Source organism: Loxodonta africana, chromosome 8 (assembly GCF_030014295.1).
Source record: "Loxodonta africana isolate mLoxAfr1 chromosome 8, mLoxAfr1.hap2, whole genome shotgun sequence".
Lineage (NCBI taxonomy): Eukaryota > Metazoa > Chordata > Mammalia > Proboscidea > Elephantidae > Loxodonta > Loxodonta africana.
In genome coordinates, this window is record NC_087349.1 from 28,399,546 (window position 1) to 28,423,759 (window position 24,214).

Consider the following 24,214-nt stretch of genomic DNA (forward strand, 5'->3'; position numbering starts at 1 on the left):
TATCAAGGAAATGGCTCTCGCAGTTGTAGAGACTGGAATGTCCCAAGTTTGTGGGTCAAGATAGAAGCTTCTCCTGATTCACATAGCTGCAGGGGCTGGCGAACCCAAGATCAGCAGGTCAGAGAGCAGGGCTCTTGCTCATAGGCTATGAGCAGTGATGAATCCCAGGATCAGCAGGCAAGACTGCAAGTAAGCTGCTGGCTTAACTTCCAAGAATCAAAGGTCAGATGAAGAGAAGCCAGTTGCAGGATCCAGCATGAGTAAAAGAGCCCCCAAGTCTTGCCAGAATGTGTTTTTAAAGGGTCATTTGGGTGGTGTGTCCCCAGTATTAGACCTTTTCATGGGCTCTAAAATGGTGCCTGGAGGTCTAAAGCCATAATGGTGTTGTCCACTTCCCTATCTGGCAATCCCAGTGACCTCAGATAATTTTATTTACTTCTTCCCTAGTGTGTTAATGCATATGGTGGCACAGCACAACTGGCAACATGGATCATCTGCAGACCAAGTACCTGTCGGAGAATACAACCTACCACTCACCATTGTTCAATATCCTCCAAAAGCTCAGTTGAGAGAAGCCATTTCTAAGAAAGATTTCCTGGATGATATGGCCACACATCCCTCTAGATCAGAGTATCAACATGGATGTTTGGCCTGTAATGTGTCATATTAAAGCAGAACAGGGTTTTTGTTATGAATTTTGAATCTGAATGCCTTTTAAGTGCAGCATACAACCTTCAGGCAGCCACAGCCTTCCCCACCCCGACCCCTTTTTGCCAGCCTCATTCATCAATTTATGTCATGTGCCAGGTACCTGTAGGCATTTGGATGTGTGACTCCTGTTCTAGATAAAATCTATCCCTGGTCAATCCTGATCTTAGAGGGCTGATTACCTGGGCGACACAATTTCAATCCCTGGACAGGCTACTGTGAACAGGCCTATAAACTTGTTTTATTTATGAAAGGAGAGTTCTTGGGGGGGTGCAAAAGCTTAACACACCCAAGAAGTTAACTGAAAGGTTAGAGGTTGAAGTCTCCTCCGAGGTCCCTGGTGATCTACTTCTGAAAAATCAGCCACTGAAAAGCCTATGGAGCACAGTTTTATTCTGACACATGGGGTTGTCCTGAGTTGGAATCGACTAGACGGCAAGTGTTTTTTGTTTCTGTTTTTTAAGTATATGAAACTGAGGAGTAAAGGGCCTTTTGACACTAGTCAGGATAAAGTATGATTCAGTGGGAGGAGTATGATTAGATGGCGACTTTGACTAGGCTCGTTGTGGTAGAGATGGAGAGAAATGGATGGATCCCGTAAACTTTGGGGGTGGATGGCTTGCTAATGTACTGAGTGAGAATTTGAATGCACTTCCAGAAATTCTACCAATTTGAAATTCACTGAGTTTACAAGATTCTTTTATAAAAATGCAAATACTTCTAAGAGGCTTATGACTGCGATGAGAGTATAATTTAGGATGAATTAGTTCCATCAGCTTACTTTCTGCTATCACCTAGCAGAAGCTAGTCATACTAAAGAGATGAAAGTTGTACTTGGGGAAAGAATGTTTTGCATAAGGGATGTAACCATGTGTCGGACAGGAGGTGAAAGTCTAGAAGTATGAAGGAGCACAAAGGAGACGCAGAGTGGGGATGTCTAGATTCGAGAACACAGAGAGCAAGCAAACTTTGGCCTTCTCTGAAAGTTTGCCTAAGATTCCCTCCTAGAGAGTAGACTAAGTCCCCAACTGGGGATGTTGCCACTGCTCACACTCTTATTTGAAGGAGAACATTCCCCAAGTTATAACAGAGGGGAGGAAAAAAATGAAATCAGTAAAACTATAATCAAATACCTATAAGCATTGCCAATTTCAGTGCAGTCCTGTTTAAATGTGAGCTAAGCTATCTGATTCCCTGACAATATTTCACTGTATCATGTGATAAACAAGGATGTTTAAATCTGGAATGTTAAAAAAAATCATTAGTGCTGAGGGAGATAGATAACTCTATTATTGGTCAATATTTACACATAATTTTAATTATATTATTTAAAAAATATTTTATATTTGATAGTAAACATCATCTACAATTTTTTAAAAAACTTGTCTTGTTTAAAAAGAACCAAAAGGTATTAAGTTTTATGTGTTGTTTTCCTTTATCTTACTATACCCACAAGTTACAAAAAAAATGATGATATAGATTTCCTAAAATGTCCAAAATGCTATCTGTGGGTATGATTTTGGGTATATTTCAAACTTCACATGAAAGCCAGTGTTCAGAGCTAAGATAGCACTACTAGAAAGAATGAGTTATAAGCCCATATTTGGCACACTCCTAACCAGGACTTCTTGGATGAGGATGCTGCGTGAAAAAGAACAAAAATAACAACTCACAACCCAAGTTACATAGTTCTGTTATGTTTTGTTTTGTACTTGTATTCCAAATATGGGAAATAAAATGTTCATTTTTATATAAAACACACACACAAAACTTAATACAAACAAAAAACAAAAACATTAGCAACAAGTTTGGATGAACTAAAAATTCTGATACTTTTTTGTGGTTGTTCTTTTCAAAAGGCAAAGCATTAAATGGCAAGATAAAAATAAATCTTTGTCCTAGCCAGTAAAAATTCCATGGATTTGTGCCTTTCGAAATGAGTCACAAATCTAATGTCAGGTGCACACTGTTTGGCTGAGGAATGGAACAGTCTGCATTAGCTTTACATATTGCCTTCAATCGCTCCTCTGCATCTGGTCAAAACTCTGTTTGTCCTGCCTCATTTGCATGGGTCCCAACTACATATACTAGTGTACTCATCACTTCCAATGTGGCATCCCTATCCCCACCTACTGCTTTATCTTAAGCACCTACTATTTAGGATAAAGCCTGGGATAACTTGTCTGTATGGGGAAAAACAGTGGGATCATGAAATCTCAGTATTATCGATTATTGCCAAACCTCATCTTGTTATAGATAAGAAAAACAAAACACTGTTGGGTTTTAAGTCTTGCTCAAGTTCACACATTGCTTCAGAGGTAGGACTTGTCAGGTATTCTTCCCTGAAACTGCTGGGAGACACTTTTCCATGAGTCTCACGTGTCTTCACAACTTGCCAACAGATGCACTGTCTACCTTTGTTCTGAACTATCTTTTCAGAGGATTTATACAGCAAATAACCTTGAAAGATAGAGATGATTTACACTGGAGCAAAGGGCAGATTTGTTTTTTGTCCAGTGTAATAATGTCTCCCTACATCCAGACTCTCTGAGGGACTAAATTACTAGGTTGAGGGTTAGGGATCATGGTCTTGGAGGACATCTAGCTCAATTGGCTTAACATAGTTTATAAAGAAAATGTTCCACGTCCTACTTGGAACATGGGGTCTTAAAAAAAAGCTTATGAGTAGCCATCTAAGATACTCCACTGGCCTCACCCCATCTGGAGCAAGGGAGAATGAAGAAAACCAAAGATGAAAGGGAAAAATTAGTCCAAAGGAATAATGGACCACAATTACCACAGCCTTCACCAGACCGAGTCCTGCACAACAAGATGGTGCCTGGCTACCACCACTGACTGCTCTGACACAGATCACAATAGAGGGTCCTGGACAGAGCTGGAGAAAAATATAGATCACAATTCTAACTCACAAAAAAAGTCCAGACTTACTGGTCTGACAGAGACTGGAGAAACTCTGAGAGTATGGTCCCTGGACACCTTTTTAACTCAGTAATGAAGTCACTCCTGAGGTTCATGCTTCAATCAAAGATTAGACAAGCCCATAAAACAAGATGAGACGAAATGGGCACACCAGCCCACGGGCAAGGACAAGAAGGCAAGAGGGGACAGGAAAGCTGGTAACGGGGAATCCAAGGTTGAGAACTGGAGAGTGTTGACATGTTGTGGGGTTAGCAATTAATGTCACAAACCAATATGTGTATTAATTGTTTAATGAGAAACTAATTTACTTTGTAAACCTTCATCTAAAGCACAACAACAAAAAATATATATACAATGTCTCTGGAACAAGGGACAAGCATGCTTACTGCCCATTATAAAAGGTTCAGGCTCCAAAAGTTTAGGGCTCCTCTCTTGAAATACAAACCTCTGAGGCTGGAGGTGTCACCTATCCCTCTTTTCATCTCCTGTGGAAACTGGGGCTCAGGAAACCAGTGCAAATGCCAATACTCAGGGCTGCTGTTGCTGTGAGTAATAAAGTCATTGTCTATGACCCAGGAGGCTCAAGTCTTTGGCCAGCAACCAAAAAAACTATGGCAGACTGACTTGTACGTTTAGAAGTTGGGTACGTCTCAGATCTTTCACAGTTTTTGGTGGAAAGAAAATCTTAGTGATAACTGGTTATGAAAAGAGAGGAAATATTAAATATTTTGAGGCCTGTCTCTCTTGCTTGATTTTTCAAATCTAGGATGATCCAATTACCATTTTTTGAGAATTAAGTATTCACTACATATACAGTATGTTTTATTTTTCAAATCAAATTAAATGCACACACACATACACATGCATATATACAGATACAAAATCTATATTTTTAAAACCAGTTTCTCTTTACGGATTAAAAAATAAATAAATTCCCTGTAGCTGAGTCACACAGCTAATAGGTGGCAGAGTTGAAATATCTGGATTCAGAATTTGTACTTCTTTCTATCTCCAAATGAAGCACAGCTTAAAACGGCACAGGGCATTTTGGCTTTAAATAGACTGGCTAGATTTGGTCGTATTATGTGTAATTTCATTATCTTACCATCTTAAAAATATTATTTATGTAGATAGTGACATGTTGCTATCTAATCTATATTCATTATTCATAGCAATTAAAACATTCTTAGTCTTACGAATACTGAGTTTATACCACACACCATATATTAATAACAGTGGTCAACAACAAAGGCCATTGTTTATAAAGCTTAAATCAGAAAATTATGCTGTAGAGAGATTCCTTTAAGGCTACACATTCAAGAAAATTATCTTCAGCTAAAGAAAGATAGCATGACAGGAAAATAATTCCATTAAAAAGTCCGTATATTCTGTGAAACTATCTTGTTTGTCTAGAGAGATAAATAGAAAATTAAGACATGAGAACAAGGAAAAGACTATATATGTCTGGAACCTACAGATGTTCTTGAGAATAGAAAATGTTTAAAGAGAAAGAAGATTAAAAAAAAAAACTCAATTTTCTGGAATCAAAATACAAACTTGTAGAAGAGTTCTGAGGGAAATTTTTAAAATTGGTAATCCATTTCTGACTATAAACAGGTTTTTACTCTTAGGATTCTATTCCGCTAACTATGATGCTACAGAAGTTTTATGTTTCTGAGTCAACCATTTTGAAATGTAAACAGCAACAAAGAAAAACACACTTTAAAATATGTAGGCTCTGCCCAAAATATAAATAAAATTTTCAGATTGTCTTAACGAGATGATTTCTGGCTATTTATTAAAAGTTGTATCAATGAAAGCAATTATTTTATTGCTTCTCACAAAAACATTACAGATCTATATATACATATTTAAAAAAATCCAGCTAGTGTTGCAATAAATAAATAAAACACTGAAAGATTATGGATTCAGCTACATTGTTATATAAAATAATAACTACAGAACCAAATTTAAATAGATATTGCTTGTTTTAGATAAGTATCTAAAATCAGAAACCGAACTGCCAATGTATTTTTATTTTACTTTAATTCCTGGTAAATGATGGTAGAAGACTCTAGCCACTATAATGGACACGCCGAAATGATTTATGTTTGGCGTGGAAGCAGAAACCCCATGGAAAAGCTGGTGGGTTAAGATATATCATTATTTTCCTTGATTCCAATAGAACACATATACTAAAAAAATAATAGTTAAAGTTATGCAGATCTAAATTTTAATTACATAATAAAACGCTTTCTAGAGGTAGGGGCTATTAAATATTAAATGGATTTTACGCAAGAAATTCGAGGAACGTTTTCACTGATGGCTTTTAAAGTAGGCTATAATTTCATGTGAGGGCTTATTTCATCCATGAAGGCTTCTATATATACCTTCTGATTTTTTTTTTTTTTCACTCTGGGAATCTATACGAAAACGGAACATGGTCATTTTTCTCCCAAATCTGTAATATAGTCAAGATTCAGAATTTATTCATTTAGCATCGTGTCTTAAAAACACACAGACAAATTGAGGGCATTCCATCAAAGGAGAACACATTTGTCAGAATAATTTAATCAAGAAGAAATACTTATTTAAAAATCCCAAGTTTTATATAACCAAGAAGTACTATAATAAGCACTTCTTTTTAAAAAGCAGCAATTATTTTAAAGACAACCAAAGAAGGTAAAGGAATGCTTATCTTGCAAGATATAAGGCAAATTAAAAGAATATCAATGTTATACATTTGTAATCGTTACCATCAAGGTCATCTCATCAGCAAAATGTCTTGAACTGTGGAAGATGTGTGATAGTGGAATTTCTAGAAAAGGAGCTAAACATGCTGATCGGAGTTGCACTACTTAGTGTCTGCTGAGGGAGGCTATATAGCTCACATTTTTATGCAAAAGGAGACTACCTAAGATTACCTGGAAATCTTCTAATTATTTGGCATAATCCTTCCTTTCTGCAAAGCTGATGCTGTATTTCTGGTAATATGTTTACCTGAAAAGAATGTAAAAGATTCGAGAGTTATGCATACATAAACCCTGAAGCAAAGAAAAAGCAAAAAACCCAAAGGACATATATATGAAGTATTTTCTACACCATCCAGACCTTACCTCCAAATCTCTGCAGGTCAACATTCTCTACTAAATACTAATGTGGTTTATTTGTTAACATAAAATGAAAACTTGTCCTTATATTTGATAACATAAAATAAAAACTTGTCCTTATACATTCTTAAAATACTTGGGTACATGTTTGAAAACTTTGAGATATTTAAAAGCCATAATATTTTCTAGAAAAGAAAGGAAATATTTATGTCTTTATTGCAAATTTATTAAAAAAAAAATAGCTTGATAGTTGCACATTTTGCTTTGACAAGAAATAGCACTAAACATACTTCTAACTCAACTCAACTCCAAAGCCACAAAGGCCCTCGTGGTCATTTGCTATCAGATAGACACTTAGTGGTAATTCAGTGCTGAACTTGTCTCAAAATTTCAAATATACTCTTCCCTTAATACTAAAGTGCATTAATTACTTCCAAATATAAAACCCAGTTACTGCAATATTTTATTTGAGAAAAACTTTGTTCTTAGATTTATAAACATCATTAAAAAATGTAATATATTTTTTAACTTATAAAAAGGAGAAAGGATACAAAAGAGCTTAATTCCTTTTCTTGTAAACGTCTATTTTGCTTAACTAGTTATTATCAACTGAATAGATGAAATGATACCAAATATGGTAAAAAAAAAATGGTAAAGCATTGTTAAAAACAACAGAAAGATGTCAGTGTGAATTAGCTTGAAAATTAGATCAGCTTTAGAGACATTATGGATTACTTCAAATTAATTCACTCTTAACTCATAAAGTATTGCAGCTTCTCCACTGTGTCCTGCTGTCATAACTAAAGATGAAGAATTGAATTGAAGTGGGGAGAAGGAAGGAAACCAGAACCATGGGTTGTGGTCCCACTTCTGGCACTTAACAGAAGCGTAGCCTTGACTACACCATTTTGCTTCACTTTACTCCTTTGTAAAATAAAGCATTCAGAGTCATTGTTCTCTCTAAGGTCTCCTTTAGCTTTAAGATTTTATCAATTCAATAATAATTTGTAGTTTAAAAAATTATTCATTTTAAGTCCTTTAAAACAATACATGGATCAAATATTCTCTAACCCTTACAATTTCATTAAACCAACTCATTTATTCAGCCAACTTTCTTTCTCCCAATAAAAGCTACATCAGGGCTAAGCTTCGACCAGGTCCTGTATGAATAAAGCCCAGGTTCAAAGAACCCATTCTTGTGACTCTGCACTAGCAATATTTCTAAATACTCCATTTGGAAAGTCTACAAAGATGCAAGAGTTTAAGTCTCTTACATTCTTTTGCACTGGGAATTGAGAAAAAGCTATAAATAAGTATACTTAGACCTTAGGGACATCTTGTTCTTGTTGTTGGGTACCGTCAATCCCAACTCATAGTGACCCTATAGGATAGAGTAGAACTGGCCCATAGGGTTTCCCAGGCTGTAATCGCTACAAGAGCAGATTGCCGGTCTTTTATCCCTTGCAGCAGCTGCTGGGTTTGAACCACAGGCCTTTTGATTAGCGGCTAAGTGCTTAACCATTGCTTCACCAGTGTTCCTTAGGGACATCTACATTTCTCAGTTTCAAAGGAGAGAAAGTTCAGAGGCTAAACGTAAGAAAACAGGAAGGGCTTTCATAAAACCCTAAAGTTTTCCAAGCAGAATTCCTGAGATGGGCTGCAGGAAAGGAACACAGCACTGCAAAAGTATCTAGAACCCATAAGAGTAACTATCTTAATTGCAAAATGCTTCAAAAGGAAATACAACTGAAACTTTCCCCACAAAAGGCAAAGATCACTCAGTTTTACTGGCAATCTTCATGTGGCTTGGCATCTCTTTTCCCATCACTCTTTCTTAGCTTGTTGTTTAATCTCTTTTATATCTCAAAAGAGATAGGTTCAGAACACACCCTACACTAATCCTGTCGCATTAACAGCAAAGACAACCCATACCCAAATGAGATTATAAGCACAGGCCTGTGGTTGTTGGTTTTTTTGTTTTGTTTTGTTTTTTAATCATCATTCTTTCTCTGGAGAAAAGCACTCAAGAGAGAGGACTAAATTCTACCTGTTGTTATTGTTGTTGTTAGGTGCTGTCCAGCTGGTAACCATATGTACAACAGAACAAAACATTGCCCAGTCCTGTGCCATCCTTAGAATCACTGCTATGTTTGAGCCCATTGTTGCAGCCACTGTGTCAGTCCATCTGGTTGAGGGTCTTCCTCTTTTTGTTGACCCTATGTTTTACCAGCATGATGTCCTTCTCCAGGGACCGATCCTCCTGATAAAATGTCCAAAGTATGTGAGACATAGTCTTGCCATCCTTGCTTCTAAGGAGCATTCTGGTTGTGCTTCTTTCAAAACAGATTTGTTCGTTCTTTTGGCAGTCCATGGTATATTCAATATTCTTTACCAACAACATAGTCCAAAGGTATCAATTCTTTTTCGGTCTTCCTTATTCATTGTTCAGCTTTACCATGCATATGAGGTGACTGAAAACATCATGGCTTGGGTCAGGTGTACTTTAGTCTTCAAGGTGTCATCTTTGCTTTTTAACACTTTAAAGAGCTCTTTTGCAGCAGATTTGCTCAGTGCAATGCATCTTTGACTTCTTGACTGCTACTTCCATGGGTATTGATTGTGCATCCAAGTAAAATTAAATCTTTGACAACTTCAACCTTTTCTCCGTTTATCATGATGTTGCTTATTGGTCCAGTTGTGAGGATTTTTGTTTTCTTTATGCTAAGGTGTAATCCATACTGAAGGCTGTAGTCTTTGATCTTTATCAGTAAGTGCTTCAAATCCTCTTCACTTTCAGCAAGCAAGGTTGTGTCATCTGCAAAATGAAGGTTGTTAATGAGTCTTCCTCCAATCCTGATGCCCCCTTCTTCTTCATATAGTCCAGCTTCTCGTATTATTTGCTCAGCATACAGACTGAATAGGTGTGGTGAAAGAATACAACCCTAACACATACTTTTCCTGATTTTAAACCAAGTAGTATCCCCTTGTTCTGTTAAAAAAACTGCCTCTTGACCTATGTACAGGTTTCCCATGAGCACAACTAAGTGTTAAGAAATTCCTATTCTTTGCAATGTTACCCATAATTTGTTATGAGCCATGCAGTCAAATGACATTGCATAGTCAATAAAACATAGAGGTTAGAAATTATAACACATATTTTGAGGGGACATAATTCAATCCGTAACACCCTTTAGCATCCCCCAAATTCATGTCCTTGACACATGCAAAACACATTCATCCCATCACATCATTGCAAAAGTCTTAAATCAACTCCAAGTTGAAAATCTCATCTTCTGAATCATCTAAATCAAATATAGATAAGACTTTAGGCATATTCCATCCTGGAGTAAAATTCTTCTTCATCTGTGACCATGTGAAATGTCTAGATTTCTAATACAAGTTATCTGCTTCCAAAGTACTATGGTAGAACAGGCACAAGGTAGACATTTCCATTACAAACGAAAGAAACTGGGGGGCGGGGGGAAAGGGATAACAGGCACCAAGCAAGTCCAAAACCCAGTAGAAAAAATTACTTTAGCTCTCAAGGTTTGAAAATAATGCTCTGTTCTGTGCTACCAACTGGGCAATGGCCCCACCCTCCAAATTCTGGTGTTGGCCGTGCTCTATGGATTCAAGGAGGAGGCCCCTCAACTCTGGGCTTCAGCTCTGCCTTCCAGGCCCATTAGGACAGCAACTCTTCTCCCTTGGCTTTGGGTGGCCCCATTCTCCTAGTCCATCTGAGTGGAGACCCCACCTCCCTCAGTCCCTGCAGGCTCCATTCTTCTGCCCCTTGGGCATGGGCAGCCTTGCCCCCTCAGCTTTGGGCAGAGGCCCATGCCCCTGGCACTTGTGAATGGCAGCTCCATACTCTGAACTGAGTTGGTGAAGAACTGAATCGTTTAAACCTAGGAGGCCATGACTCAACCCTTTGAAACTGATGCAACCCTGCTTCCCGTGCTCCTTCCAACAGTTCTGCTGATCTCTGAGCTTCTCCAGGGTTGGTTCTTTTCTTTTCTTGGAGGACAACAGATGTAGCTCCTTTGCCCCGTTTCCTGCCTATAGAATTCCAATAGGCAGACAGCTTTCTTTCCTTTTGTTCTTTCTCTGTCCCCTTTAGTCTAAACTGATGGGTTTTCTGCTGTGGTAGTTGGTTAGAGCCATCAGTCACAGGCTTAATCTGTTTAACAAAAGACTGTGTAGCCACATCCTTGGTGAAAATTCTAGGACACATCTGTAAAGTTTGTACGACAGAATTTTCCAAATCTTTACGTCTCTTTCCTCTTGCATTTTACTATAAGCAGCAAGGAGAAACCATAGGACCCTTTTAAGATCTTGCTTAGAAATCTTCTCAGCTAAATACCCAAGTTCATCACTTACAAGTTCTACCTTCCACCAAACATTTGAATGTAATTTAGACAAGTTCTTTGACACTGCACAAAAACACTGCCCTTCCTCCATTGTCCAATCACATGTTGATCAATTTCTTTTAAAGGCTCACCAGAAGCACATTTAAAGTCCACATATCGAACAACATTCTGTTTGCTGGTGCCATATGTATTCTCTAAGACAATAGAGACTTTCTCTATAGCTCTCCTTACTTCCCCTGAGCCCTCACCAGAATTGCCTTTGATGTCCGTCATTCTACCAACAGTCTCTTCAAGGCAATCTAGGCTTTACTATTAATTAGGCACCTTGAAACTCTTCCAGCCTCTACCTATTACCTGATTCCAAAACCACTTCCACATTTTAGGTATTTGTTAGAGCAGCAACCTGCTCTTCTGGTATCAAATTCTGTCTTAGTTACCAAGTGCTGCTATAACACAAATACCACAAGTGGGTGGCTTTAACAAACAGAAATTCATTTTCACACAGTTTGGAAGGCTAGAAGTCCAAATCCAGGGTACCAGCTCTAGGGGAAGGCTTTTTCTCTCTGTCGGCTCTGAAGAAAGGTCCTTGTCTCTTCTGAGTTTCTGCTCCTAAGTGATCTTCACGTGGCTTGGCATCTCTATTCCGCCATCTCTGCTCTGCTCACTTGTTTAATCTCTTTTATATCTTAAAAGAGATTGACTCAAGAGACACAGCCTACACTAATTCTGCCTCTTAACATAGCAAAGACAACATATGCCCAATATTTTGGTGGGGCATGATTCAATTCATAACAACTATGCACTGAAGCAGGTACTTCTCCCACTTTGTAAAGGGCCCAGAACAAATGTGCTGTCATTGCAGATGCTCAGAGCAGCCCTTGTCATGCTGTCCTATCCTAGAAAACCAATGGAATAGAACAGTCCCAGTAAAAAGGATAGCAATAACTGAACTAATAGGCCAGAAGCTGTCAAGGCAGAGTACAGCCTGTACAAATTACAGGCAGAAGGGTAGACTGCTGTGTCCTCTCAGATAGATGACTTTTCCTGTGAGGCCTTAGGTCAGAAAGATTAACTGACTGAGGACCAACAAAACATTTGGTTCAAAAAGTCAGCCAAGCCAAGGGAAGCAATTGCTCTCACCCTTCTGCCTTCCTTTTCCCCCATCCTCCACCCGATGACCTCTTTTGGGCTCTTTCCTCCAAAGCATGTCTTTGGAATTCACAGAGCCACAGATGACATAACCATGGAGACATGTGACCCCAGAAATATCATCTCCACTCCATTTCATAATTTAACACCAAACTAAGCAGTTAACTAAGAAACTTGGCACAAAAAAGTAAAAACATTCCAGGATGATGGGTTATACATCTGTGATAAATCAACCTTTTATACACATGTAAATTTTTAACTGCTAAACCAAATAATGCTTTTCTATATTCTAGTGTTTTTTATTTTTGTGTGCATCATAAAGTATATAAGATTTGTATCATTATCAAGCGGAATATCACCAAGGGAGTTGTAACTTCCATTAGCCGGCTTGTATATGATAAGCTTCTGCAGTTTAACATTTCAATAGTCATTTTGAATACATACCAACCTTGTGTCATTCAATAGTCATTTTTAATACATACCAAACTTGACTATTAGCTGAAAGGCTGGTGATTTGAACCCACCCAGAGGAGCCTCAGAAGACAGGCCTAACCATCTGCTTCCAAAAGGTCATAGCTTTGAAATCTCTGTGGAGCAATTCTACTTTGCACATATGGTTATGGGGTCTCCATGAGTCAAAACTGACTTGAACAACAACCACCTGTGTTCCATTTGAAAGCTTTATATATCTAAATACAGATACACATACACATATGTAGATATATAAAGATACACACACATATGTATATATAAAACCCACTGCCATCAAATAGATTTATGTATATACATTCACATATATATATACACGTATACATACATATGTATATACATATATAGGGTCACTATGAGTCGAAATCAACTTGACAACAGTCGGCATATATATATATACACGCACATACTCATATACAATCAGCCCTCCATATCCGATGGTTCTGCATCTGCAGATTTAACCAAATGTAGATCAAAAAATATTCAAAAAAAAGGAAACAGGCTTTTTTTCCTTGTCATTATTCCCTAAACAACTATTTACATAGTATTTACATTGTGTTAAGTATTATAAGTAATCTAGAGATGTTTTAAAGCATACAGGAGAACGTGCATAGGTTTTATACAAATACTATGCCATTTTATGTACGAGACTTGAGCATCCATGGATCTTCATATCCGTGGGAGTCCTAGAACTAATGCCCCACAGATAACAATGGTTGACTGTGTATACATATATGTGTATGTGTATATATATATATACACATATATATTTAACTTCACACAGAAAGTTTCATCTATGTGGCAAGAGTAGAATGCATATATAAAATGGTCTTGACATTCAAACCCTAGGATATTTCTAAAACATCAAATTGGAGAAAGGAAATGTACACTTAAAATCTATTTCAATCCTAATACACCTTCCACAATCCTAATCTGTGGTAACCTACATCTAAATTGTTTCTATTATATGTTGACAAAAGCAAAAGTAAAAAATCATCCTATTTTGAGATATATTTTGTTAATAAGAAAACCAAAAACCCATTGTCATTGAGTCGATTCCAGCTCATAGTGATCCTATACAGCAACCAAGAAAAACAAACCTGTTGCCGCGGAGTCGATTCCGACTCAGAGCCGCCCTTTAGGACAGAGTAGAATTTCCTCATAGGATTTCCAAGGAGTGGCTGGTAGATTTTAACTGCTGACCTTTCGTTAGCAGCCTGAGCTCTTAACCACTGCCCCACAGGGCTCCATACTACACCCGTTGCCATATAGTTGATTCTGACTCATAGCGAGCCTATGGGACAGGGTAGAACTGCTCCATAGGGTTTCCATGGATAGGCTGTTGGATTCGAACTGCTGACCTTTTGGCTGGCAGCCAAGCTCTTAAACCACTGTGCCACCAGGGCTCTACCAGGGTTCTAGTATAATATTAATTATAAATGTTTAGGAAGTGTTCATAAATCAAAAAAACTAAAACTGCAGCAAAACTATTAGCTTGTTAAAGAGAGTAGACATTTCAATTTTGTTCTATTTATGAGGATAAGAAAGTACCTGGGGGGGTAAAGAAAGTTTTGTTTTGTTTTGGTTTTTGGACACTTAACGATCATTAAAAGTGATACACCCACCATATTGTACCTTAGTGGACTGCTCTTTTTTCGCACTGGATCTAAAGAATTTCATGCCTTTTCTCTTTAAAAAGTCAGGCCTCCTCCCAAGACTGTTCAATATAATCCACAAGGAAAAAAATTAATGACAAGGAAAGAGGAGAACCAGCTAATCAAAGAAATTAATAATTGTTCCCCTCCGCCTATGTCTCTCAGGTACGATTATGATTCCATTCAAATTTGCCTGAAAATGCCCCAGTGTGCTTTACAAGAAGAGCCATTTCAGTAGTTTTCAGTGCTCCAGGTACTAAAAACAGAATCCTGGTTTTAGGGACTGCTAATCCTACAAAACATTTAGAGCTAGAAATGAATCCGTCTGCTTTTGAAACACTACAGCCTGCTTGTTAGAGGGGAGATATAGCCCTAGTTGCTAAACCTAGCATCACCCAAATAATGGACCTCACTTCACTCTCAGTATCACACGAACCAATATATAAACTCACATCATCAGCCTCCTCACTCGAAAGACTCTTGGCCATTCCTTTTCTGTAACATCTTATGATCAGTTTCATTAAGCATAAAACTACAAAGCCCTGATGTGGTCAGCAATCTTAATTTGAGCAGGTGCCCTTTTTTTTTGCTCATTCTAAAAGGTCACAGATAATTCTACAATATTCCCACCAAATCTGAAGCAAATTCGGTTTTGAATATTGATGCTTACATAAATAAGTCATGGTTCTTAAAGCTTCAAATTGTTCAAGCTCCAAAGTGACAGTTGTCTAACTTGTATCATTTAGAATTTATTTATTCTTTAAGAACGTTCACTAGCGTAGGCTGTTAATGCAGCTGCTAAGTATTTATTTAGAAAAGATTCTATAGTGAAAGAGTTAAGAAAACAGGATTTGAAGACAGACTGCCTGAGTTTGAATGTAGTTGCCTCTCTTATTAGCTGCGCAGCCTGAGGCAAGTTTCTTAACCTCCCTGTGCTTCAGTCTCCTCATCTGTAAAACCAAACAATCAAACCTATTGGTGTCAAGTTGATTCCCACTGATAGCAACCCTGTAGGGCAGAGGAGAAATGCCCCATAGAGATTCCACAGCTGTGATCTTTACGGAAGCAGACTGCCACATCTTTCTCCCGAGGAGCAGCTGTTAGGTTTGAACAGCTGGTCTTTCAGTTAGCAGCTGAACAATTAACCACAGTGCCACTAGGCCTGCTTCATCTGTAAAAAATGGACATAAATAAATAAGTAATCACTTAGAATGGTGTCTGACACATTAAAAAAAAAAAAAAAAAAAAAAACCCTTTGCCATTGAGTTGATTCCTACTCATAGCGACCCTATAGGACAGAGTAGAAATGCCCCATACAGTTTCCAAGGAATGCCTGGTGCATTTGAACTGCCAGTCTTTTTGGTTGGCAGCCATAGCTCTTAACCACTATGCCACCAGAGTTTCCATCTGACACACAGTAAGGTTATATAAATGTTGGCTCTTATTTGGCATTTTTACCTTCAAAATACACCCAGGTTCTGACCACATCTCACGATCTCCATTGCTACTAGTCCGAGTCAGTCTCACCTCATGCCTACGTTATTACAATAACTAGTCTCCCTGTTTTTGTCCTTGTCAACGAGTAGCCAATTTTCAACACTGTAGCCACAGCAATCATGTTAAATGCAAATGGACCACGTCACCCCTCTGCTCAAAGCCCTCCAATAATCCCAAAGTGAAAGCCAGAGTCCTTATATGTAATTCCATCACTGAGCCCTCTACTCCTGGTACTTCTCTGCCTTCACTCGCCACCTACTATACTACTTCACTTCAGTCATATGGGACTCCTTGTTTTCCTCAAACAGGTGAGACATACTCCTTCCTCAAGGCTACTGTACCTTTTGTGTGTGTCTGCATCGTACCTCAGGAGTTTAATTTCTATGGATGACATCACATGGGCTCTCTTGCCTTTGACTATCAGTTGGCTTTGACCACCAGGAGGCCTTGACAAGAGACTGGAGGGTAGGAGAAAGGTTGAGTATTTATGTTCCTGGTTCCCTCTTTGCTGGGTTATAATTTGGCAATGGCTACATTCTCCTAAGTTTGTAGCTCATTTCCAGTGACCCTTCTTTCTTGGCTCTAGCTCACACTATTTCTTCTGGTTACACCACTTCTACAACCCTTCATCAGAGCAGGGTGGTAAAAATCTCATGATATTGCTGATTATTGGGTGCCCCACTACTCTTTTTTATTTCTCTTACCCTGTGAAAACTTCATTAGTTTCTCTTCAGTTAAATCATTTTGAGTATGACATTTGTTTCCTGCTGGGATGCTGACTAATGCACACAACAAATACTGTAGGTTTCATCAGATAGTTGATGGGAAACCTTTCAAGACCTTAAGCACAGGGGTAACATGGTTAGTTCAACGTTTTATATGTTTCACTCTGATAACTTTAGACAAAACAGTGAGGAGGATTAAGCAGTAGTCCAGGTAAGAGATATTGACCGACCAGAATAAATGTAGCTAAGTAGGTAACAGATTTGAGAAATGTTTAGGAGGTAGTTTCTTTAGTATTGGGAAATGATAGAATGCAGATGACAAGGAAGAGAACGGGCTCAAAGGTGAAGCTCAGATGTCTATCCTAGGAGGTAATAGGGTGCTTGAACACACATATGACCAACAGAAGAGAAGCTCTAAATGCAAGGCCAGAAGTCAGTTTACTGGAGAAAACAATGAGTTGGCTTTAAACATGTTGAGATTGAGGTGTCAATGGGACATCCAAGTGGGTATGTTCAGCAAACAGCTGTACATGTAAACCTGAAACCTGAGAAAGTAGTCGGAAGTTTAGATGTAGAGTTGGGAATCATGAACTGCAAATGACAGTTGAAACTCTGGGAGTAGTGTTAAGGAACACACGCGTTTGAGGAATGGGTGGAGGAAAGTGGCTATGATGAAGACAGAGAAGGAATGGACCAAGATGTACAAGGAGAACCAAAATAATATACTCAGCCCAAAGGCCAAGGAAGCAGAGAATTAGAAGAAGGAAGGCATTATTAAGATTGTCAATTGCAAGTGATCAGAGCAGGCTACTACAGGGCCAGCCAGGGACTGAAAAATAGTTATTGGTTTCGGCACTTTTCTCCCAGACTTGTTAGAGGTGTCAACAATAGAGCATGTATAAATCACCCCGCACAGTCCCTAGCACACTGTAACATTTGATAATTTTTGGTAATTTGTTATCTTTTAAATTCCTTTCCTAACACATTTACAAATTTTCACACAACATAGTAGTAAATGCTGAACATTATTTTAAAAACTGAAAAGAAATTATGTAAGTTTTATTGTAATTTAGGATACCAATTTAAGTTTTAAAAAGTCTAAAGAGTGACCTAGAAAATAAAGGCTCTCCTAGGTTGGATGAGCAAGTGGCCAGAGCAAGCAACACTCCATAGGCTACGGACTTCTAGATAATGTTCTGTGGGTCCTTATTGGGTAAAACTATTACATTATCAGCAGCAGAAGTTGAAGGAGAGCCTATCAAAGAAACAAACAAAAAATTGGTGACCATTTCATTGTAAAGTGCATAAACCATAGGAAATTGGAACCTACCACAAAGATGTACTGGTTCCAAATTTTTCAGACCTTTTTTATTTTTTACATTATAGACTAGAAAATATCAGTGTTGATATCCACACGGCTGACAAAATCTGTGCACATTTTGAGAGTGAACATTTATCTTTTTTTAATATTTTATTTTTGGCAAAAATATACAAAGCAAAACACCCTCCCATTGAACAATTTCTAGATATAATGATCATCAACATTGTTACACTCTTCACATTCTTATTTCTGTTCTAGTTGTTTCACTCCCATTGACTTCTCGCCTATGCTTTAAAATAGCTGTTATCCATTTAGTCTTATATAGATAATTTTTTAAAAAGAATGCAATACTCAAGGGTGATAATCTTTATTTTTTGAGCTAAGCTGTTATTTAGTTTAAAGTTGAATTAAGGGGATAATATTCATTCAAGGTTTGAAGAGTAACTCAGGGCAATAGTCCTGGGGACTCCTACAGCCTAAATAAGTCCAGTAAGTCTGGATTCTTTAAAAGAGAATTTTTACCTTTTGATGTAAACCTAACCGGCACACATCTTCCTTGGATATACAGGGCTTTCCATCAGCCTTCCTGGAAGACAGGCAAATGAGCAGATCCCAAGGACCCAAATCACCTAATAGCAAAAAGAGTATGAAAAACAAATAATTATTATCAGATCTTTAAAACCATTATCTAATCCCCAGATTAAACAATATAATTATTTAAATTCTACCATATGGGTAACAGTAATTATTAATATATTTAAAAGAAAAAATCAACTTTCAAAGCAACTAAAATTTAGCATTTCTAATTTAGCATGCCTACCATTTTTATCCCTGGTATTGTATTCTAGAGAATATTCAATTAACTGAAGAAATATCATAAGAATTTCTTTAAAAGACTAAAATCTGAATGCTTAAATTCACTAATTTTATAAATTTATGTCTTTTATTTGAGAATTGAGAGAAAAGAAGGTTATAAAATCTTTCAAGATAGGAGATAGTTGTGTAATCAGGTAATGATAAGAAGTTAAAACAGCATATTTGTTCTGAGCTTGGTATTGCCACTAATTTTTATAAATCTAGACATGACTTATGTTTTTATAACATTTATTACAAAGAAAAAGTTGTGCTAGGTAGAAAATTAAATCAAAATAAAAAGACAGGTTCTGTCTAAAAAGACCTTATGATCTAGTTATAGATAGCAGAGATGAGTTCAAAATACAGAGTATAACATGGACCAAAACAAATGATATTTGAGCTAGTTCACCAACGACAAAGCTCTTTGCCAATAAATCACAGTAACTTGCCAAAATAATCTCAGAAGAGCACATTCTTGCCCAATGCCTGATCATTTAAAAATTAATATTCAAGTGTATTATTTGGGCTTCTTGTCCTTTATTCTCTTTGATCTACTTAAATCCATTTCCATCCACATGCCTTGCATATAATTGGTGCTAAAAATATTTCTTGGATGAATGAGTGAACAAATAACTAGCTCATGATAGCATGGTAAATACACTGCCCCACAGAGAAAAAAACTCAAGAAATATCCTCTTATTTTTAATATTACTCAGAAATAACATGAAATAGGTATCTCAAAAATAACTAGGGAAAAAAAAAAAACCACTGGGAAATGTATAAAAGAATTGGTATTATTTTTTGAGAGGCTATCCTATTTTGGATGGAAGTCCAGTGTTTGAAAAAAAAAGAAAAAACAATCGAATATACCTTGCCTCTTTTGTTGATGAATCCTGAGTTAAATGTCTCTTCAAGTAACTCTTTATACCTGGAATCACCAGTCATCGCCTGTATTGGGTGTCATGGATTGAACTACGCCCCCCAAAAAATGCGTGTATATCAACTTGGTTAGGCCATAATTCCTAGTATTGTGTGGTTGTTCTCCATTTTGCGGTTGTAATTTTATGCTCAGAGGATTAGAGTGGGATTGTAACACCACCCTTACTCAGGTCACCTCTCTGATCGAAGGTAAAGGGAATTTCTCTAGGGTGTGGCCTGTACCACCTTTCATCTCCCAGGAGATAAAAGGAAAGGGAAGCAAGCAGAGAGTTGGGGACCTCATACCACCAAGAAAGTAGCACCAGGAGCAGAGCGTGTCCTTTGGACCCCGGGTCCCTGCACCTGAGAACCTCCTCGACCAGGGGAACATTGAGAACAAGGATCTTCCTCCAGACCCAACAAAGACAGAAAGCCTCGCTTGGAGCTGACACCCTGAATTTGGACTTGTAAGCTACTAGACTGCGAAAGGAAGTCCTGGTGGCGTAGTGATTAAGTGCTAAGGCTGCTAACCTAAAGGTGGGCAGTTCAAATCTGCCAGGCACTCCTTGGAAACTCTATGGGGCAGTTCTCTGTCCTATAGGGTCACTATGAATCGGAATCGACTCAAAGGCAATGGGTTTTTTTTATGGGTTTAGACTGTGACAGAATAAATTTCTCTTTGTTAAAGCCATCTGCTTGTGGTATTTCTGTTACAGCAGCACTAGATAACTAAGACATTGAGTATAGTGGCTCCTCAAAAGTTAGGAAATAACCAACTTCTGCAAATCTCATCTCTTTAAAAAAATTTCAGAAGAATTTTGGCACTTTTGGAGCACGAAGCTTTCAAAGAAAGGCTTTATGTGTGGAAAAAGGTGATTAATAAGGAAGAGAGATATAAGTAGGAATTAAATTTCACTTCCCACTAATTAGAGCCTTTCCAAGTTGCTAAGCCCTATGCTATGTAGGCTATTGATTCCTCCATTTTTAATTGTCCTGTTACAGGAAGAGAAACCTCTCCACCAAGGAAAGGCGTCCAATCATACTCAAGTTTACATTTGGGCTCTTGCCCTAGAATATCTCTGTCTGCTTGTTGTATCCCAAGATCGGGAACATAGCACATTGGTTAAAAGGTGCAAGGAGACATGGTGCAGGTGGTTGGGGGTGGGAGAACTCTCATCCATGTGATGGTCCTTAGGCTTGGTAAGGCCTACCCTTCTCCACATACCTTCACTCTGAAGAAAGCTACCAACTGATTCCTACACCCAAATCCAAATACTATAGAATGAATATTTTATTTTAAATGTTCACTTTGGGTTTTCAACCAAAACTTTTTGATTTGTATTCAAAGGGGAGACACAAAGACTTTTTGTATTCTATATCATTTTTAGCCCAGGAAACAATAAAACCCAAGAAGAAATAGCCTGTCATAAGATTCCCAACTAAATATTTTAAGAAGATAAGGATATGCCAACCAGAGGGATTTCAAATCATGGACTCTTTCGGACCATGGTCACATTAGTTGGTCCATTAGAATGGGAGAAAAGTATGGAGCAGAACTCAAATTCTTATTAAAAAAAAAAACAAAACAGACAAACTGGACCAATAGAGAACAGAGCACTCCCTGAGACTATCACCCTGAGACATTCTTTAAAACTAGAACCGAGCCTGTCCCTTGAGATCATCTTTTAGAGAAATAGCAGAGTGGCACAAAAAAAATAAAGGCTATTGCCTATTAAATGGGTGCCCTACTTAAAAACCATCAGTATGAGACCAAAAGATCAACAATTACTCAAAAGCAAAAATGAGAAGATAAGGGGACAGGGAAACTAGAGTCCTGGAAAGGGAACAGACAGGACACAAAGAGAATGCTGGCACATTGTGATAAATGTAATGTCACTGGACAGTTTGTGTGGAAACTGTCAAATGTGAGGTTAACTTGCTGTGTAAACTTTCACCAAAAACTCTATAAAGTATTACTTAAAAAAAAAAAGTCACAGACTGTATTGGTTAGGTCTTAAAAACAGAGTGTGTTTATATTCATTCCTGTAAGTCTAAAGAATGCCCCCCTCCCTTCCCAAAGTACACACAATTTCTAGAGTTGATAGAAGGAAATATATATTTAAGCCATAAATGTTTAAAACTGGAAGGCACATTTAAATAATTCAAAGCTTTCAATTTATTAACCTCCTAGGTGCAGAACGTTGTACTAGAAACATGAAAGTGAATAGCAAAAAAAAAAAAAAAAGTAGAGAGAGAGCCGTTACTGCCCTTAGCAATCTATTTGAAGGATTCAGGATTCATACATTAAAAAAAAAAAAAAAACCTAGGACAACCTATAAAGCATCACATATTTTTCTGACATTCATAACATTTAGCTCTCATTATATTTCAAAAATATTTTTTAAAATACTCTATAAAGGTCCCAGGCAGAGCTGTAGATAAATGTAGAACAAAATTCTAACTCACAAAAAAAGACTAGACTTACTGGCCCGACAGAGACTGGAGAAACCCTGAGAGTATGGCCCCCAGATACTCTTTTAACTCAGTATTGAAATCACTCCTGAGGTTCATCCTTCAGCCAAAGATTAGACAGGCCCACAAAACCAAGCAAGACTAAATGGGCACACCACCCCAGAGGCAAGGAAGGGACAGGAAAGCTGGTAATGGGGAACCCAAGGTTGAGAAGGGGAGAATATTGACATGTTGTGGGGTTGGCAACCAATGTTGCAAAACAATATGTGAATTCTTTAATGAGAAACTAACCTGCTCTGTAAACCTTCATCTAAAAAAAAAAAAAAAAGCACAATAAAATAAAATAAAAAAGAATTCTCCAATAAATCATGTATTAAAAAAAACAAAAAATACTCTATAGCGCAAAAACGTTAAGTGATCTCTTCATACACTTTTCCTAATTTGAGCTGCTCTGCTCTGAAAAATGCTGACCATTTCTACTTAAAACTCTTACTGTATCCTCACCGAATTCTACCCCAATTTTCCAAATCTCTATTTCCTAGTTAAATATTTAGCGAACTTTTTCATTTTTCTTCATTTCTATCTCCTATAAGTCAACTCCCCCACCCCATGGCCATTTTTAAAGAAAAGGCATTATTTTTTTCAGGAGAGGCACCCTGTATTTAAATTTGGATGGGAAAAAAAACAGCCAGCCACAATGAGATGTAGAAACTGAGCTAAGAGCAAAGCTTGTTCACTAGCTGAGTAAAGCACATTCAGAAATCAGCTCCGGAGCATTTCAGATACAAATTTGTATCTCAGCAAATTACTGTATATTACTATATATATTGTAGAGCTTTGGGGTCACTCAGAGGCAAATGAAAGCATGAACATTTAGTAGACAAATGCCCAGGGTCTACAGCAGAGATTGCAAACTCGAGGACCACAAGGAGAGTCAAGCCCTCAAAGGGGTGCCTTTGGCCTGCATAGTATTTGTTTTGTTTTTCATTTTAGGTATTTGCTAAAATTAAAACACCAGCATAATTCACACAAAATCCAGATTTCAGTCTTTGCTTGAAAACTTGGAAGCTCCAGTAATACTAAGTATTATCTTCTACAAGGCAGCAACTGGCTGGTAAGAACAGCTTCTCCAGTTTGCCAAAGTCCCTGCCTGGCCCTAACTCTGCCTCTGCTCCACCTCTAGTAGCAGTAAACAGTACTAGACCTGGGGTAAAATACTGGCGTGTCCATTTTCCAAATGGTCATTCAGCAAATTGATGACCCATGTTTTAGCTTTTAATGAATTAGACTTGTTCATTAGGTGAATTGGTTTTGCTGAGATGGCTTTAGACAAATTGATATTTGGTCAGTTGGTTACAGAGGAATGTCTGAACATGGCCTCTGATCTCCAGAATTGGTCACGTTCTTCCACCAAGGTTAAGTGAGTTAATGTCAGCTTCAAAGACACTTTATGGACTGTGTTAAAGGCTGACAAGGACTGAAGTGTGGCTTCTTAGAGTCTTTCCCTCAGGGGCCTGGAGAAATCAAGAGTGGCCTGTGGCATCTTTTTTCTCATATGTCTTGTTTCTCCAGCTAAGTGCTAAAATGGCCCAGGACCCACTCCTTCCTGAGCCTGGCCTCATCACTTTCTCATTCACTCTCTTTGGGCTCTTTCCCAAACCAAGCTTGTTGCAGCTGCAGCCACAGTTGTGAATGGCCCAGAACAGGCTGTTGCTAGGCATTAGGGCAGACATTTGTTCTTGGTGCCTGTCTTTCTTGATGTGGTTCCTCCGCCCTTAGAAGGCGACCATGAGAGTGATGAGAGCTGAGAAGTCAGATTCGCGTTTGGGAAAAACAAGCAAAGCAGACCCTGGCCTATCAGGATGATAGCTTCTCAGGTTTTCCAGGTATAGAGAAAAAGATTCAGCCTCTCTCATCTGACCTCTGGTCCTTGGCACTTGAGCTCGCAGCTTACCTGTCCATCTTGGGATTTGTTGATCTTCACAGCCTGCAAGCAAGAGTCCTGCTC

General features: G+C 38.0%; 1 protein-coding gene across 1 annotated transcript in view; it reads right to left on the reverse strand.

The window, feature by feature from the left end:
• The window catches only part of CPED1 (cadherin like and PC-esterase domain containing 1), a 306,881-nt gene that overhangs the window by 214,175 nt on the left and 68,492 nt on the right, over positions 1-24,214 (reverse strand). The window contains exons 3-4 of the mRNA XM_003407021.4: positions 18,484-18,590; positions 6,573-6,648 (exon numbers count right to left, since the gene is read on the reverse strand). Of these exons, the coding sequence (XP_003407069.1) occupies positions 6,573-6,648; positions 18,484-18,590 (183 nt within the window). The remainder of the gene's footprint in view (positions 1-6,572; positions 6,649-18,483; positions 18,591-24,214) is intronic.